Source organism: Artemia sp. Qi Xiang Cuo, chromosome 14 (assembly GCF_049724085.1).
Source record: "Artemia sp. Qi Xiang Cuo chromosome 14, ASM4972408v1, whole genome shotgun sequence".
Classification (NCBI taxonomy): domain Eukaryota; kingdom Metazoa; phylum Arthropoda; class Branchiopoda; order Anostraca; family Artemiidae; genus Artemia; species Artemia sp. Qi Xiang Cuo.
The window spans coordinates 53,838,814-53,855,588 of record NC_142807.1 but is presented as its reverse complement, the minus strand read 5'-3'; the positions used below and the strand labels follow the sequence as shown (position 1 = coordinate 53,855,588).

General features: G+C 33.9%; 1 protein-coding gene across 1 annotated transcript in view; it reads left to right on the top strand.

Moving 5' to 3' along the window:
• LOC148944624 (transient receptor potential cation channel trpm-like) overlaps positions 1–16,536 on the top strand; it is a 51,771-nt gene extending 35,235 nt beyond the window's left edge. Inside the window, exons 4-6 of the mRNA XM_089099973.1 lie at positions 8,435–8,808; positions 12,189–12,354; positions 16,164–16,536. Of these exons, the coding sequence (XP_088956099.1) occupies positions 8,435–8,808; positions 12,189–12,354; positions 16,164–16,536 (913 nt within the window). The remainder of the gene's footprint in view (positions 1–8,434; positions 8,809–12,188; positions 12,355–16,163) is intronic.
• The last annotated feature ends 239 nt before the right edge of the window (positions 16,537–16,775 follow it).

The following is a 16,775-nucleotide window of genomic DNA, read 5'->3' as shown; positions in this document are numbered from 1 at the left end:
AAAATGCTTCATATTCACTCTTTAGAGATATGAGTTGTTTTTGTTGTTCGACTGTGTAAAAAATACTGATTTAATACATCCAGTAAACTAGGTAGTGTCGATAAACAGACATAGAGTACCATTGGGAAAGCCGCATCGTGTCTTTGAGTAAGCATAGATTACAATTGTTAGAGCCATAAGCATATTTCATGTCATTTTAAGATACTTGAAAAAAAAGTTGAATGATTTCGAAGTCCAAAAAAATTTAGTCCAATAAAAAAAAAGTGCTGCTACAAACAATATTTTTCTAATAGTAAAAGTTGCGACTAACATTTCTATATCACTCTCATTTTGAATTTTGAAAATATTAAATGTGATTTTTTTTTATGTTTTAAGTATGTTACATGTCATTCTAAGAGATGTAAAAAAAAAGTTGAGAAAAAAATATCATGTTAAAAAAATAAAAAAAAAGTTAAAAAAAAAACTTAAAAAAACTAAAAAATGGGGGGGGGGGGGCAAAAAGTCGGAGGGGAGGTGGCGCCCTTCGAGTTTGGGGATAGGTGACCTTTGGGGGGTTGAGGTCTCTGGTGGTTAGGGTCGTTGGTGCTTATGATCCTTGATGGTTCGTACTCACATACACATTACTACTTGATTTGCTAGGATTTCTAAGGTTTGTTTTGAATTTCATTATTAAGATTCTTTTCTTGCCATCTAAATTTCTCTTAGTATCAACTTTTTAGTATACTATTACGTTAGACCCTATTTTAAATTGACAACACTGTTGAAACGCCACTTGTGTATTATACAGAAAACATCGGAGAGGTAAAGCTAGGTCAACTCACAATGTCATTCTATCATCATTAACCATTTTCATGGATTGATGTTGTCTCAAATTTATAAAAAATTGCCTGAGTTAACAAGCCCTTCGGGGTAACCTTAACTGCTAATCAGTTTAACCCTTTTTCTCCACCTTCATGTATTTCCAATTCGCAAACGCTATCTAGCTCTGTTTTTCCCCTATTATTCAATTAATATCGTTGATACAGTTCAATTCGCGAATGTTATATCCTTTTTTGCAAATTGAGTTAGCTTTTAACAGCATATGTCAATCAATCAATCAATTCTGGGTTTAGCCTACTATTCTTTAATTAGCAACTTCCTTAACTATATAACTCAATGAATATCCATAGATACCCAAAATTAATAAAAAAACTTAAATTTCTTTCCAAGAAAATATTTTGAATACGATTTGGCTGTATCCAATTCGCAAATGTTATCTAGCTCTGTTTTTCCCCTATTATTCAATTAATATCGTTGATACAGTTCAATTCGCGAATGTTATATCCTTTTTTTTGCAATTTGAGTTAGCTTTAGCAGAGACACATTCCTAACAAATTAATCTTGACTAAATGTAATTGTCCATAGATTGGTTTCACCCTTTTTTCTGCACCTTAATGCATTCCAATTCCCAAATGCTACCTAGCTCTGTTTTTCCCTATTATCCAATTAATATCGTTCGTATAGTCCAATTCGCAAATGTTATATTATTATTTTTTTTGTAAATTGAGTTAGCTTTTAACATCATATGTTCTACTATTCTTTAATTAGCAACTTCCTTAATTATATAACTCAATGAATATCCATAGATACCCAAAATTAATACATAACTTAAATTTCTTTCCAGGAAAATATTTTGAATACGATTTGGCTATATAAACTGTTATGATGGTTCAAGATAAAAAAAACACCTTATGATGAAAGTGTCTCAAAAACCCGTCTGGTTGCGTTATACAATCACAATTGTATTTTCAAAACGTGTTTTTTCACTTTATAGGTATATAATATAAAAGGATTGGTCACTTTTTTGCAATGTGGTCGTCAAACTACACTGTATATTCTTGTCTAATTCATATTCCCTATGGCCTTACTGCTATCGACAACCTTTTCTCAGGCAGTATTGGCAACTAAAAGACCTGCTAGCGCTGTTATTAGCCCTAATGACCTACATCGACCAGGGACTCGTAACGTGGCACCCAGAGGAAATCATTCTCCAAAAAAGGATTTAACAGAAGACCTTGCAGTGGATTTTCTCGTTATTTTGTTGATAATAGACAACGAAATAGGTTAACAGATATTAATAGTCGTAGTCGCGAGTATTACTATGTTGCATTTTCCCCGTCAGAGGCTATAAACAAAAAACTCCAAGAAGAGGCTAGTAATTTTAACGCAGTAACAGAAAGAGTAGACTCAAATGAAATAAATGGCCATATACCGTACTGAGTTTAATGTCATGGTACATACAGGGACTACGTGATAAGGTTCCTTATTTATATGATGAATTACTTTCGTTTGATGTGATTTCGTTTACTGAAGCATGGAACGATTATTCTCCTATATCACCTCTCCCATGGTATTTGGTTGAACAGGTGGTGCGTAAACCAGCAAAAAATAATAGACATTATGGTGGTATTTTGGTTTTGATTAAATCATCAGCTATTGATGGTTATGAAAGAGTTAATAGTAGATGTGAAAACTTAATTTGGCTGTGTTTTTGTTTTAAATGTGGGAAGAAATTAATTTGGGGTGTTGTGTATATCCCTCCACAGAATAGTTCGTATAGTCGATAAAATGCTTGGAAAATTTTAGATGATGAATTGTCGCTAATACAAGAAAGTCATAGTGATTTTGAGTACGTTTTGATGGGTAATTTTAATGCTTATATGGGTGTTGAGGTTGAGATTCCAGATTTATTAATCCCAGATTACGGTACCGCGAAGTAATGAGGATGAAAAAAGAAAAATAAATTTTTGGGGAAGAAAGCTCCTGGCGCTTTGCGGGGAACATGGTCTGATGATTGCGAATGGAAGGTTTGGAAATGATAAGGGTCTGGGCGAGTTTACTTGCCTTTCGGGCCCAACTCCAAGTGTTGTAGATTATGCACTGATTAATACGCTATTTGCACCTGAATTGATTGATATGGATGTGCTAGATTTAGTTGGATCCAATCATAGAGCTATTAAGCTTGAGGTTAAGACTGGTCAGTTTCAGGGCGATGGTCCTCGAGTTAGAAATTTATGTAATGTGGAGCTTAGATCAGATGGTTTAGGAAAACGAATTAGACATGATTTGACAGATAATGATTTTGTAACATTTAAAAGGGAGCTTATGAAGTTGCATGTAACAAATAGGTTAAAAGCGTTAGAAGAAGATGGAAAAGATATACATGTTATGATAATGGATTTAAATGAAATAATTTGCAGTTGTGCAGGATCGTGTAACCTGACAAAAAAAGAAAGAAAAAATGAGCGATATTTTGATTTGTAATGTAAGTTAATGAAAGAAAAGCTGATATATTTATTGAGTCGTTTAAATGAACATTATAGCGCTGTAGATCAAAGTTTAATATTAGCCGAATATAAATATAAAAAAAGAGATTATAAAAGGTTAATAAAAAGGAAAAAAAAGAGTTTGAGAATAAGAAGAAAAAGGATATTGCAGATGATTTTAGAAATACAAATTTCAAGAAATTTTGGGTTATATTAGGAATGGTAGTGGAAAAGGATATGCCAGATTGCTCCAGACGCAAATTCATGGCCTGATTACCTAGAGAGCTTGGAAGGTGATTGTGCAGAAATACAAGAGGTAGCACACACCCCAGAGATGGTTGTTTATCTTATGAAGGAACATGATTATGATTTAGTAGGGGGAGTAAATAACAATGAGATTAAGTTTGTATTCAAGAATTTAACAGGAGGTTCGACTGCAGGTGTTGACCAATAACGTTAGTTAAGAATTTTCTTTAAATTTTTATGTCGATAATTGTTTTTTTTTTGTAATAAGGTGTTAACTTCAGGACAATGGCCAAATGATTGGAAGAGATCATTGCTTATCCCGCTTTTTAAGAGAGGAAACCCCAAGTTGCACAAGAATTATCGTTTAATAGCGCGTGTCCCTGCTTTAAGTAAGGTAATGGAGAAAATATTAGATACCAGGCTGGACCTCCATAAGGCGTTCGACAGTGTCGACAGAGAGCTATTGAAGGATGCCTTGTTTAGAATTGGCCTCCCTCATTTGTTTGTGAGGTTGATAGTGAGTATGTATGTTTGTGCGAGTGGAATTGTGTTAGTTGGTAACAGGCTTTCAGGTTTTTTAATATTAAGCTAGGAGTAAAACAGGGCAGCCCTCTTTCTCCTAAATTGTTTAATATTTTTATAAATGATGTTGTTGATTTTCTAAAGAATAGATGGGCTCCAAAAGTTAGTCTAGGGACCCATGAACTATCAATTTTATTATTTGCAGATGATATTGCTTTGGTGGCTAGTACACCGCAAGATCTGCAGACGCTTCTGAGTCTCATAGAAGAATATTTGTAGATGAAAAAATTAAGACTGAACGTTGAAAAGAGTGAAGTTGTTATTTTTAAAAAAGGAAAGTAAGTGGTGAAGATAGTTACAGATTTAAATATAATAATAAGGAACTGAATGTAAGTAAAAGAATAAAATATTTAGGATTTGTTTTATCAGAAAAGGGAAGTTTAAAGTCATGTTGATGAAATAATTAATAGAGGCAAAGTGGCCATGTCTGGAATATTTAGAAATCCAACGATAATGGGATTTAAAAACCTAAAAATGCATAAGAGAATATTTAATACAAAACTTTTACCAGTAATAGAATTTGTAGCAGAGATTTGGGATGGAGAAGCGGCACAGAAGTCCCTCCAGCTCCAGTATTATAAAAGACTGTTTGGGTTACATCAGACAACTCATTCACAGATTTTGAAAGATGATATGGGCCTCTTTTCGTTAAAGCTACGTAGGTCTATTTTGATGCTTAGATTTTGGTTGAAGCTCATTAGGTCTAATGAAGATAGACTAGTAAGAACAGCTTATTATCAGATGTTGAATTATGGTTTGAAAACGTCGTGGCCGTCCCAAATTAAGTCATTACTAGAAAGAGTGGGAATGCCTTACTTATGGAATGATGGTCTTGGTTCCCGTGATCTAACAACAGATTTAGAAAGCCAGGTACGATTTATCTTAGAGGGTCAAGAAATTCAGTATTGGCAAGGGCTCTTTTTAAATTCTACAATATTGAATCATTATAATCAGGCTAAACCTAGTTTTGGAGAGGGAATTTATTTTAAATTCAATTTACCGGCTATGATTTTATTTCGATGGATTCAGCTTAGGGCGAATTGCCTTCCAGTCCAGAGCAGGCAAAAAGTGATCGACAAAAAGATAGTTGATCCTGAAGGTCGTTATGTGTGTCCTCTGTAAAGATGAAGACGAAGATGTGGACCATTTTCACCGGAAGTGCCCGGTGCTCTCTGATTTAAGGGTAAAATACTCACATGGGATTGTTTTGCTGCTTCCTGGTATTTCACTAAGTTGTTATCCAACCACAATATTTCTTATTGGTACATAAATAGAGAAAGGCTTAGAAAGAAGGAAAAGCTTATACGATTAATTATTATTTATTATATAGAACTACAATTATTTTCTCGGGTAATTACCATTAGGTATTTTTTGTTTTGTGTCATGTTTCTATGTGTTTCGTAATTTGTTCTGTTGGTAATTTCTTTATTTTTTATAAATTTTGTGTGTATATGGGCTTTTGAAATACACGATCTATGTATCTATCTATCTCTGTGCAATAGGCTTTAGACAAAACCCTATAAAGGGTTAAGACAATGATTAAGTCTTGTTATTGTACATTTCCTGTTTGTTCTTTTTTTTTCATTACTTATATAGTAAGCCTAAAACTCCATCATTCGACCATGTGCTTACTTCTTGTAAATACACCATATGTTTAAGGGGGCAGAAGGGTACGGTGTTCAAAATTCAAAATCGTCTAATGAAGATAACAAAATCTAAAAATGCTTCACTGCTATACAAAAGTGGAACAAACAGTATTTTAAAGATACTCCTGCATTTCCCTCTATTCTTTTTTAAATCTATCAGACAGTTCGTGGTAACGAACTGTAAGTAAGGAGTGACCCGGCTCAATGGTAACCGAAACCCTAAAAAACAGAATTTTGATACCAATAGATACATCAAAAGAATCAAATTTTAATTCTGATTTCAAATATATAAGTTTCATCAAGTTTAGTCCTGCCCATCAAAAGTTACGCGCCTGAGAAAATTTGGTGGATTTTCGAAAAAAGGATGAAAGACCCCCTAAAAGCTATAGAACCTTACTGAAAATCACACCATCATATTCAACGTATCAGAGAACCCTACTGTAGAGGTTTCAAGCTCCTATCTACAAAAATTTGGAATTTTCCATTTTTTGCCAGAAGAAATATCACGGATGCGTGTTTTTTTTTTTTTTTTTTTTTTTTTTTTTTTTGTTTTTTTTTACAGGGGTGATCGTATCGACCCAGTGCTTTTAAAATGTCGTGGGAGGGCTCGTTGGAACGGAAATTAAAAGTTCTAGTGCCCTTTTTAAGTGACCAGAAAATGGAGGGCAACTAGGCCCCCTCCCACGCTCATTTTTTCCCAAAGTCACCCGATCAAAATTTTTGAGATAGCCATTTTGTTCAGCATGGTCGAAAATATTATAACTGTCTTTTAGGATGACTTAATCCCTCAAAGCCCCCAGGGGGAGGGCTGAAAGTTATGAACTTTACCCAATGTTAACATATAGTATTGGTTATTGGGACCCGGCTCAAGGGTAACCGAAACTCTAGAAAACGGTATTTTGATACAAATAGGTACATCAAAAGAATCGAATTTTAATGCTGATTTCAAATATATAAGTTTCATCAATTACCGATCAAAAGTTTAATCTTACCAATCAAAAGTTACGCGCCTGAGAAAATTTGGCTGATGTTCGAAAAAAGGGGGAAAGACCCCCTAAAAGTTATAAAACCTTAATGAAAATCACACCATCATATTATGCGTGTGAGAGAACCCTACTGTCGAGGTTTCAAGATCCTATCTACAAAAATGTGGAAATTTAAATTTTTTGCTAGAAGAAAGATCACAGGTGCGTGTTTATTTGTTTTTTTTTCCCAGGGGTGATTGTATCGACCCAGTAGTCCTAGAATATCATGGGAGGGCTCATTGGAATGGAAATTAAAAGTTCTAGTGCCCTTTTTCAGTGACCAAAAAAAATATAGGGCAACTAGGCCCCCTCCAACTCTCATTTTTTCCCAAAGTCACCTGATGCAAATTTTGGGATAACAATTTTTTTTACCATGTTCAAAAACATAATAAGTATGTCTTTTAGGATGACTTAATCCTCCAAATGTCTCGAGGGGAGGGCTGAAAGCTATGAACTTTACCCAATGTTAACATATAGTACTGGTTATTGGGAAGTATACAGTACAGACGTTTTCAGGGGAGATTTTTCCTAGTAGTGGGGGGGGTCGGGGGTTATGTGGGAGGATCTTTCCATGAAGGAAGTTTTCATGGGGGAAGGGACATTGCTATGAAGGGGGCGCCGGACTTCCCAGCATTATTTAAAAAAATATCAGAAATTAAATATAAAAAAACAAGTTCTTCAACTGCAACAGCAGCAACATCAAAACTTTAAACGAACAGAAAATATTACATATATGATTGGGTTCACCCCTAGTCAATACATCACTCTTTAAGCCAGAGATTTTTTAGTTCTTTCATAAGAGCTATTTATTCTAATTAACGGCCTTTGTGATTAAGTGGTCAATTTTAAAGAATTGGAACAAAATTTTAACTTTCGATTAAATATCAAGTTATTAACTAGGGGGCTAAACCCCTAATACACGTATTAAAAATATATGAATATAGAAGTTCTTTACGTATGTTAATTCGTAAGTTGCGTATATTTATTACTCATAAAAACGTTCGTAAATAAAATAAAACAAGTTTTTGAGAAAGCCATTTAACCAAATAAAAGTAAATTAATGTGAAAATTTTGTTTTAATTATTCATGTACTGTGAGCCAAGATCAAAACCTACATTTATGCAAAAACGTTCAAAAATTAAATAAAAAAAACAAGTTTTTTTATCTTTAAGTAAGGAACGATATTAAAACTTAAAAACGAACAGAAATTATTCCGTATATGAAAGGGGATGTCCCCTCCTCAATGCCTCGCGCTTTACGCTAAAGCTTGACTATCTCACAACTCTATTTTTTTAAACAATCAAAAACTTTAGCGTAAAGAGCAAGGCCTTGAGGAGGGGACAGCCCCTTTCATATACGGACTAATTTCTGTTCGTTTTAAGTTTTAATGTTCAGTTAAAAAAACTTGTTTTTTTTAATTTAATTTCCAATAAAACGGAATCCAGTAGGAATGTTATTGCGCAAAAGGGATAGAAAACGAGCGAAGTCTTGGATCCCATCCCCACTTTTCGAGCGCTATAAAAGACTTCTTCAACTTCCCGTTTCTGTCCCAGTGTAATTTTTGCCCCACCCTGCTTCCTCGAACTTCCATTTTCTGTCAACATATTTCCCATGTTTTTTTAATTCATAGATGTGGTTGTGGCGACATTTTTCTTGTCCACCAGACCAGAAAAATCCCTGTGACTGAACAGATCCAAGAATGGAGTCCCGATAAACACACCCTAACTAGTCCGACAGATGCATTTGGTGTGATTGAATTCCAAGGTGGCGCTCATCCATCAAAAGCACAGTATATTCGGCTATCTTATGACACTCGACCTGAGGCTGTACTCCAGCTCCTGCTGAAGCGATGGATGCTTGAGCTTCCTAAATTAGTGATATCTGTTCATGGAGGAAAAGCCAATTTTGAATTACCATCGAGGTTGGATAGTATTCTGAAGAAAGGTTTGCTTAAAGCGGCAAAAAGGACTGGCGCTTGGTTGCTAACATCAGGAACAAATACAGGTATTGAAGCATCCATTATAGTTAATTATTGTGTGTTAAATGTACTAATTATATTAATTCAAGTGCACAAATAGCTTCAACGCACGAGATAACAATAAATTAAATAATTAAGAATAAGAACGAAGATAAACAGTGCCAATGGCTGTTTTCTAAAAAGTACTTAGATTCACCACCTTCTCGAGAGCTTTCTTGTATTGTGCCCCCCCATTGTTCAACCGATAAGAGAGACACAAAGGCACACAGCTCGGCCCAACTGACTTGAGGTTGACGTGCCCAGAACAGAGTACTTGAAAGACAGCTTCATTCGACGTTGCACTTTGGAATGATCTTCCTGGGGACGTTATCGACGTTGATTTGGAATGATCTTCCTGGGGATGTTATCCCTAAATGTTTCTGTGGGGGATGTTTCTCTAGTTTTCCTGACGTATCCCTAAAATTTTCCCTGGGGACGTTATCCCTAAAAGTAACTCCTTCAAATAAGATTTGACTGTCATGTAAAACCTTGTAATCGAGTGATGTAAAGTACTAGCGGTTTGAATTTAGGAATTAAAAAAAGAGTGAAGCAAACTATCCACTGAAATTAGATCTGCTAACGTGTCGGCATTTCTCTTGCCCGGTAGTTGTTTCGGTCATTTTTAAATACGATTTATTATCAAGCAAAGTGAAAAGCAAGACGCTAAGTCGAACATTATAATATTCTTTGTGCGCGTAGCCTAACCTGCTGGCTTATTCTTAGCTTTTCAAGGGTAAGGGTAGTTTTTCAGCCGGATCCATCATTTTGAGTTTTGCATTGTTCTTCTGGGTTTTGTTGGGCTCTTGGAACTCCTCTTGCCATTGTATTTATCATGACCCCCCCCCCCCCATCGTAATTTATTACTTACTGACAGGAATATATAATGAGTCTGTGAAAACTGACTGACGTTGACAGTAGGCACTCAGATGCGTATTACATGCAGTTGCAGGAAGATCCAGGTAGAAATATGTATATGTATATTAGACATAAAAATCCCCGCAGGGCCATATTAACAAAAAGGGAAACAATAATACAACATACAGAAAAAATTAAAAGAATCAGCTGAACAATTAAAAAAACAAAAAATTTATAAAGAAAAAGGAAACAAGCACTTATGTAAACATCACCAGACTTCTGATACTTATACCCTCTGAATAAAAAAAGAAGTTATTTTAGTTTTAATGGTTGTATGTTATTGTAAGTCTGTTTTCTTTTATATATTTGTATTTTGTTGAGGACGGCCCTTGGACATAGGGTCGAAATATTCATTCAAATATATAATTCCACTGTCTTGCGAAAAGAATTCCCTATTGTTCTTCTTGTTGTTGATGTTTATACCTCTTCCCCATAGTTTTTCCACTCACAACTCTTCCCCTCATTCACTCCAGGAGCTTCGTTTCTCAAATTCCTTATACCCTTCACAATTCTCCAGAAAATGCTGCAAATTTTTCCTCCCGCAAATTTGTCCAAGTGGCATGGAATTACTTCTTGAAGAAATCGCCCATTTAATATCATCACTTGACAACTCAGCTCTAAAGTACACCTTCTCTCTCCATGTCTCTTTTACCCTAGAATATAAATCAAGAGAGTCAGACGATCGGATCTGGCACATACCATTAGATTCATATTCCAAACGAATCAGAAATTGCCTTAATCTACCCCTTCCGCGAACATCTTCTTTTTAGCACAGGCTCCACCAATGCTTTCCTCACTAACCTATGCTTCCCTCACTCCATGCTTATCCCTCTTTCCCAATAGTTCCGCATTTTTAATATCCTCCCACTTCTTAAAGACAAAATCCCCGAATTATTTTTAATATTTAAACTATTAAAAATACTCTCACTTGAACCTACCATCCTTCTCGCTTTTTCCAACCAATCATCTTCTGCATAGAATCCTATAAAAGCACTTACCCAGATTGCATGTTTTGGTGCAAGTATGCATAGATGGCCTTCTAATTATTGAACTATTTAACTTATTTAATGTCCTTGCTGATAAAAATAACTATAGATGGTACTCTAAAAATATTTATAAAGCCGCTTTATGTATTTAGGATAAACCTCTTTCCAAGATAGCCAAAAGTAGCTAAAGTAGAATTTTACCAATTTTTTGTAAAAATGAAAAAAGAAAAAAGATTGATGTTCATTTTGAAATATAAATTCCTAATTAAGGGGTGGCTTCAGCAAAATCGTGCAGATTGTGTAGATTTTTTTGTCGCCCAGATAACATAGTTGTTTTTTTTCCCAGAAGACAATCACAAGCTGTAAGAGAATCAGATCCGACAGGACATCCGCCAGTCGAGATCCCTTCTGCTAGAAAATAACAGAAACAACAAATTTATAAAAAAATTAATAATATTAAAATAAACAATCATTAAAAGATATAGTGTGCAAAAATAGCATTTCTAAAAATTAATAAAATTAACTTCACACTATAAATGACAAAAGAAAGGAAAGAGTGGATTTAACGCTTTAGTTATGAAGGGGAAGAAAAGTTCTTTTATACGTTTCCATGGAACATTCTATTAGGAAAAATTAAATTAAAAAAAAGAAGTTTTTTTTACTGAAAGTAAGGAGCAATACTGAAATTTAAAACGAACATAAATTATTCCGTATATGAAACGGGCTGTCCCCTCCTCAACGCCTCGCTCTTTACGCTAAAGTTTTTTATTGTTTTGAAAAATAGAATTGTGAGAAACAGTCAAACTTTAGCGTAAAGAGCGGGGCGTTGAGGAGGGGACAGCCCCTTTCATATACGGAATAATTTCTGTTCGTTTTAAGTTTTAATGTTGCTCCTTACTTTCAGTTAAAAAAGCTAGTTTTTTAATTTAATTTCTGAACGTTTTTGAATTAATGAGCTTTGATTTTGGCTCACCGTACATGAATAATTAAGACAAAATTTCTATATTAATTTTACTTTTTTTTTGGCTAAATAGCTTTCTTGGCATTTTGTTTCTGACGTAACTTACGAATTAACTTACGTAACGAACTTCTATATTCGTATATTTTTACATCAAACCTATCTATCTATATTATGACGATAGATATCCTTTATACCCCATAGGCTATATAGATAGATACCCTATAGCCGTATCAGTGATCCAAATACCTTTCTAATTCTTTTTTCAGTATAATACCTTGAATATATTAAAAATAATACCTACTTATTTATCTCGAGCTGAAGTGCATTAATGAGAATAGTCAAATTCAGGAATATAGATTTTCTTATTTCATACAATAACTTTTTTGTTTATAGTTTTTTTCTTCTTTTTTCATAGCTCTATATCTTTTTCTTTGTATGGATTTTTCAATGCCTGCATGTGCAGACTTAAATCTTTAATTTTTATTAACTTTATTATAAAATTTAGGCGTCACCAGACACGTTGGTGATGCGCTGTCCTCTGAGAGGTCACCCCGACTCCGCCCTGGAAGGGTCGTTAGTATTGGGATAGCTCCCTGGGGAATTGTCGAAAACCGTCAGTCTCTAGTTGGAAAAGGGAAAGATGTTCCATATATGTCAATCGACAAACCAAGGTAGGTTTTTTAATCCATCTTCGTTTTATTTAATAATCTCTGGAATATTTGCCATTTCATTTTTAATGAGCTAGAAAAGTTTTTTGTGCGAATGTGCAAGTTGTGCGATTTTAGCTTGTCTACATTTGTATGTTTTTCTTAATTCAACCTTTAATTTGTCCTTTTTTTTCAATGCCTAGTGAGCGATTATGTTTCTTTGTCAGACTGTTTAACAGCTGCAGTCGACTTTAAATGTTGTCAGGAATTTCGTAATCTTTCACCCTAGACTTGATCAGAAAGAACATCTGAATGCTTTTTAAAATCTAGAATGTTGATTTTAGGAAATCTAAAAAAGATTATCACAAATTTTAAATAAATATCAAATGTATGTTCTTATTCTATTTCAATTTCCTTTTATTCACTCATTTCTTTTTCAGTTTTTCACCATTTTCATTCATTTATTTCATTATTCACTTTATTTTTCTTTGTTTTAACTCTGATATTTAATATGAGAAGAGTGGAAGCCAATATATAAAACGCAAATGCACTCAACCGAAATGCATGTGAAACATAAAATGTGCTATCTAAAGTCCAATGGATTCACTTCCCAATATGAAATGTACATGATATACGTATCACTATGCATATATTCTATACTAAAGATTTCATGAAATTAATTAAATATATATCATACAGACATATTTATCAACCGTAATCATAGTAGTACTAACAGAAAACAGATGCGAACTGTAATTTTCAAATCGAGTTCGTCCGAAAATGTTTTTGTGTGACGAATATGTCATATATATATATATATATATATATATATATATATATATATATATATATATATATATATATATATATATATATATATATATATATATATATATATATATATATATATATATATATATATATATATATATATATATATATATATATATATATATATATATATATATATATATATATATATATATATATATATATATATATATATATATATTTTAACAAAATGTTTGTTTCTTAAAATACGGCTTTTTTCTTAGATAGGTCTATCAAAATCTCTTGGAAAAGTGAAGCTAGAAAGTTGAGATGAAGCTTAGTTGTAACTTTGTGAAATTTGACACTAAGCTCATAAATGAAATGAAGAGATGTTGCCAGTTAAGAGCCTAACAAATAATTATCATTTAGACTAAGTTTTGATAGAGCCAAACTACTTTATTAACCGAATTTCACCTGACCTTGTGCCTTCGTGTTGAAGAATATTGGATTTTGTTCTGGATCCTGTCTGAGTGCTAAGAGTCTTGCCTTTCATAAAACCATTTTCACAAGAGGGTATGAAAAAATCCTGACCAGAGCATGTAAATTTACCTAAAACCATACAAAACGAAAAAAAATGAGACAAAAAGAAAATTCAGACTGTGATGAAGCTGCTACCGGTACCTTAATATTATCCAATCTGTCTTATATTATACCTCAGATTTCTAAAAATCTATAAACGTCAGTTTAGAACTTTAGGATTTTTCATGTCTTTTTTTATGCAAATACTACCATTCTAGTGTCTGAATAAGATTTAATTGTTGACCCACGGATTTTCGCTGTAGCTCCCAATTGAAATCTAAGTCTGGTACCCAAGTGGTTGTTTTTCTAGTATACAAGTGTTGCAATAAAAACCAGATTCCTAAAAACCTACAAAAAATATTTTGAAACTTTAGTATTTTTCATATTTTTTTTTACTTATATATTACCATTCTAGTGCCTAAATAATACTTCATTCTTAAACCCATTTTTGTTCTAGCTCCCAATGAAAAATTTAAATCTTTGACCCAAGTGGTTACTATTCTAGTACACTGATGCAATGAAAACTAGATTCCAATCAGTTTGGAACTTTAGAATTTTTTAATTTTTTTCTTTAAATAATACTGTTCTAGTGCCCATATCAATATAAAAATGCCCATTTACGAATTCCCACGTAATATCTGAATTTGAGATGCCAGGTGCCGCAAAATGCGTAGTCTTGCTGCAAGAACAAGAAGAAAATGTGTTCATATCCGTGCCCTTTGCACGGATGTGTCCTCCAGCAGTCGAGTGTATCATTGGAACCTTCTTCCAAAAACACTTTGCCGGCAAGTTTACCCAATTTACCTCCCATCCTCCCTGACAAGGTGTTGTCTTCACGAGATAACATGAAATTTGGCTACCAATGTGAACTTAGGCTCCCATCAGAACCTTGCTTAAATGATCATTATTTTGTAGGCTCGCAACTGGCAATTTTTGATCATTTCATTTTAAACCTAACGTCAAATTTCAAGAAGAAAATGACGATTAATTATTCTATATACATCACTTCCCCTTCATAAACTAGTCTATTAAGTCAACTTCGCTAAGAATATGAAGCTAACCTTACTAAGTAACAGAAAGAAAAATCACTAAACTTACACAACATTGTGAAATATTTATCAATTGTGCAAAGGACTGTATGTTAAAATAAATTATGCAACGTGCAAATATAAGGGAGCGATTTAGCCATTGGTATAATTTCTTAAGGACAAGGAATACATTATGTCTCGCACTTATTTACGGAACTCGTATGGTGCGTAGGAGTTCCTTTTCTCTTATTTACGGAATTATGTTTTTATTACGGAACTATGTTTCGCTCTTATTTACGGAATTCGTATGGTGCGTATTTCTTCTTCTCTTATTTACGGAATCATTTCGGAATTATGTCTCGCTCTTATTTACGGAGTTCGTATGGTGCGTAGTTCCTCTTCTCTTATTTACGGAATTATGGAATTATTACGGAATTATATCTCGTTCTTTTTTACGGAATTCGTATGGTGCGTAGTTGTTCCTCTTCTCTTTCCTGGTTAATTCGATCATCATTCAACTCAATGACATTGTCTATGTACAACGGCTCTATAAAAAGACCTTATTTAACTAGACTTCAAATAGCGGTATCTTAACGCCATTCTCCATGTGGTTTGTAACGTTATCTGTTATATATTTAAGGGGACGCTTATTTTTGGGCCTATAAAAATCACCTCACCGTTTTTTTAAGTTTTCTAAGTTGCCAGTTTTTTTTAGGTGGTTATCCATTCTAATCTTTTTTTAGTCTTATTCAGCCGCTCTTGACAACCACCATGCTTACCATTAAAATCTGCGTAAGGAAGGTGATGCGGAGGAAGAAAGTGACTTTGTTCGTCCAAAATCCAGTTTTGTTGAAATTTTGTTGAAGCAAGGATAACGTTATTTCTCAATTTTTATTTTAAATTTTGTAATATCTATGGTGCATTTGCGTTTTCTCTTTCATGATTAATTCGGCTATCATTGAACTCAGTAAACTTTTCGTCAACGAATGTTCTATCCAAACATCCCATTTAACACTGCTTTAAGCCTATTATTTCGTTGCCTTTTATTTATGAATGCGAAGCAGAACGTCATCTATTATAAATTTCTTCAAATATAAGGGAAACCACATTTTTGGGCTTAAAAGAGATCCTTCATACTCGTTTTGTCATTAAGTTTATTGCTCGCCAACAACGGGCAAATCTAGTTTGTTTCGGTTTTCCTACTATAATTTCACCAACATTTGGAATATAGTAATATAAGGTCTTTATAGGGTTCAATCTAACGCCAAATCCAGCATTTTTTTTTCAGAGGGAGGGGGCCTATGAAAAAGACTGCAAAACGCATCAAAAATTTTCTGTGTGCATTATTGTTACTTTTTTTCAAGTTGGACAAAATTTTGAAGGGGGTGGGGGTTCAAACCCGGTAAAAACCCTCCACCCTGGATACGACCTTGATTCTATCCTTTGATCTTGTAGGTCTCATTTGGCTGCTCTTAACAACCGCCATTCTTACTTTTTGCTCGTGGATGACGGATCAGTCGGCCGTTATGGAGCTGAAATAGAACTTCGGCGCAAGTTGGGACGTATCATATCTAGTCAAAGACTGCCTTCAAGGACACCCTGCAATGTGCCAATGGTCTGTCTAGTCGTTGAGGGAGGAATTCACACTATTAGGAAAGTATTGGAGTATGTATCCGAAAAACCTCCAGTCCCAGTTGTCGTTGTTGAAGGGTCTGGAAGGGCCGCAGACCTTCTCGCTTTTGCCTATAGGTATTGCATTTTATCTTTCAAGTATAAAACGGTTTGGACTAATTACGACTGCTACTGTGTAACTTATATGGGAGTATAACATTTATTTTTCTTTCGTAACATTTGGTTGAAGGGGTAGTAATTAATAAAAGTTTAAATAGGGGATAAAATCCTTTTAATAGACAGTGTTTCACAAACAGTGATAGAAATTCACAAAAAATACCAGTTTTACTACTGATGACGGTCACTGCATATGCGACTGAAATATCTGTTATTTTTTGTGAATTTCCATTAATGTTTGTGAAACACTCTACTAAAAGGATTTTATCCCTATTTGAA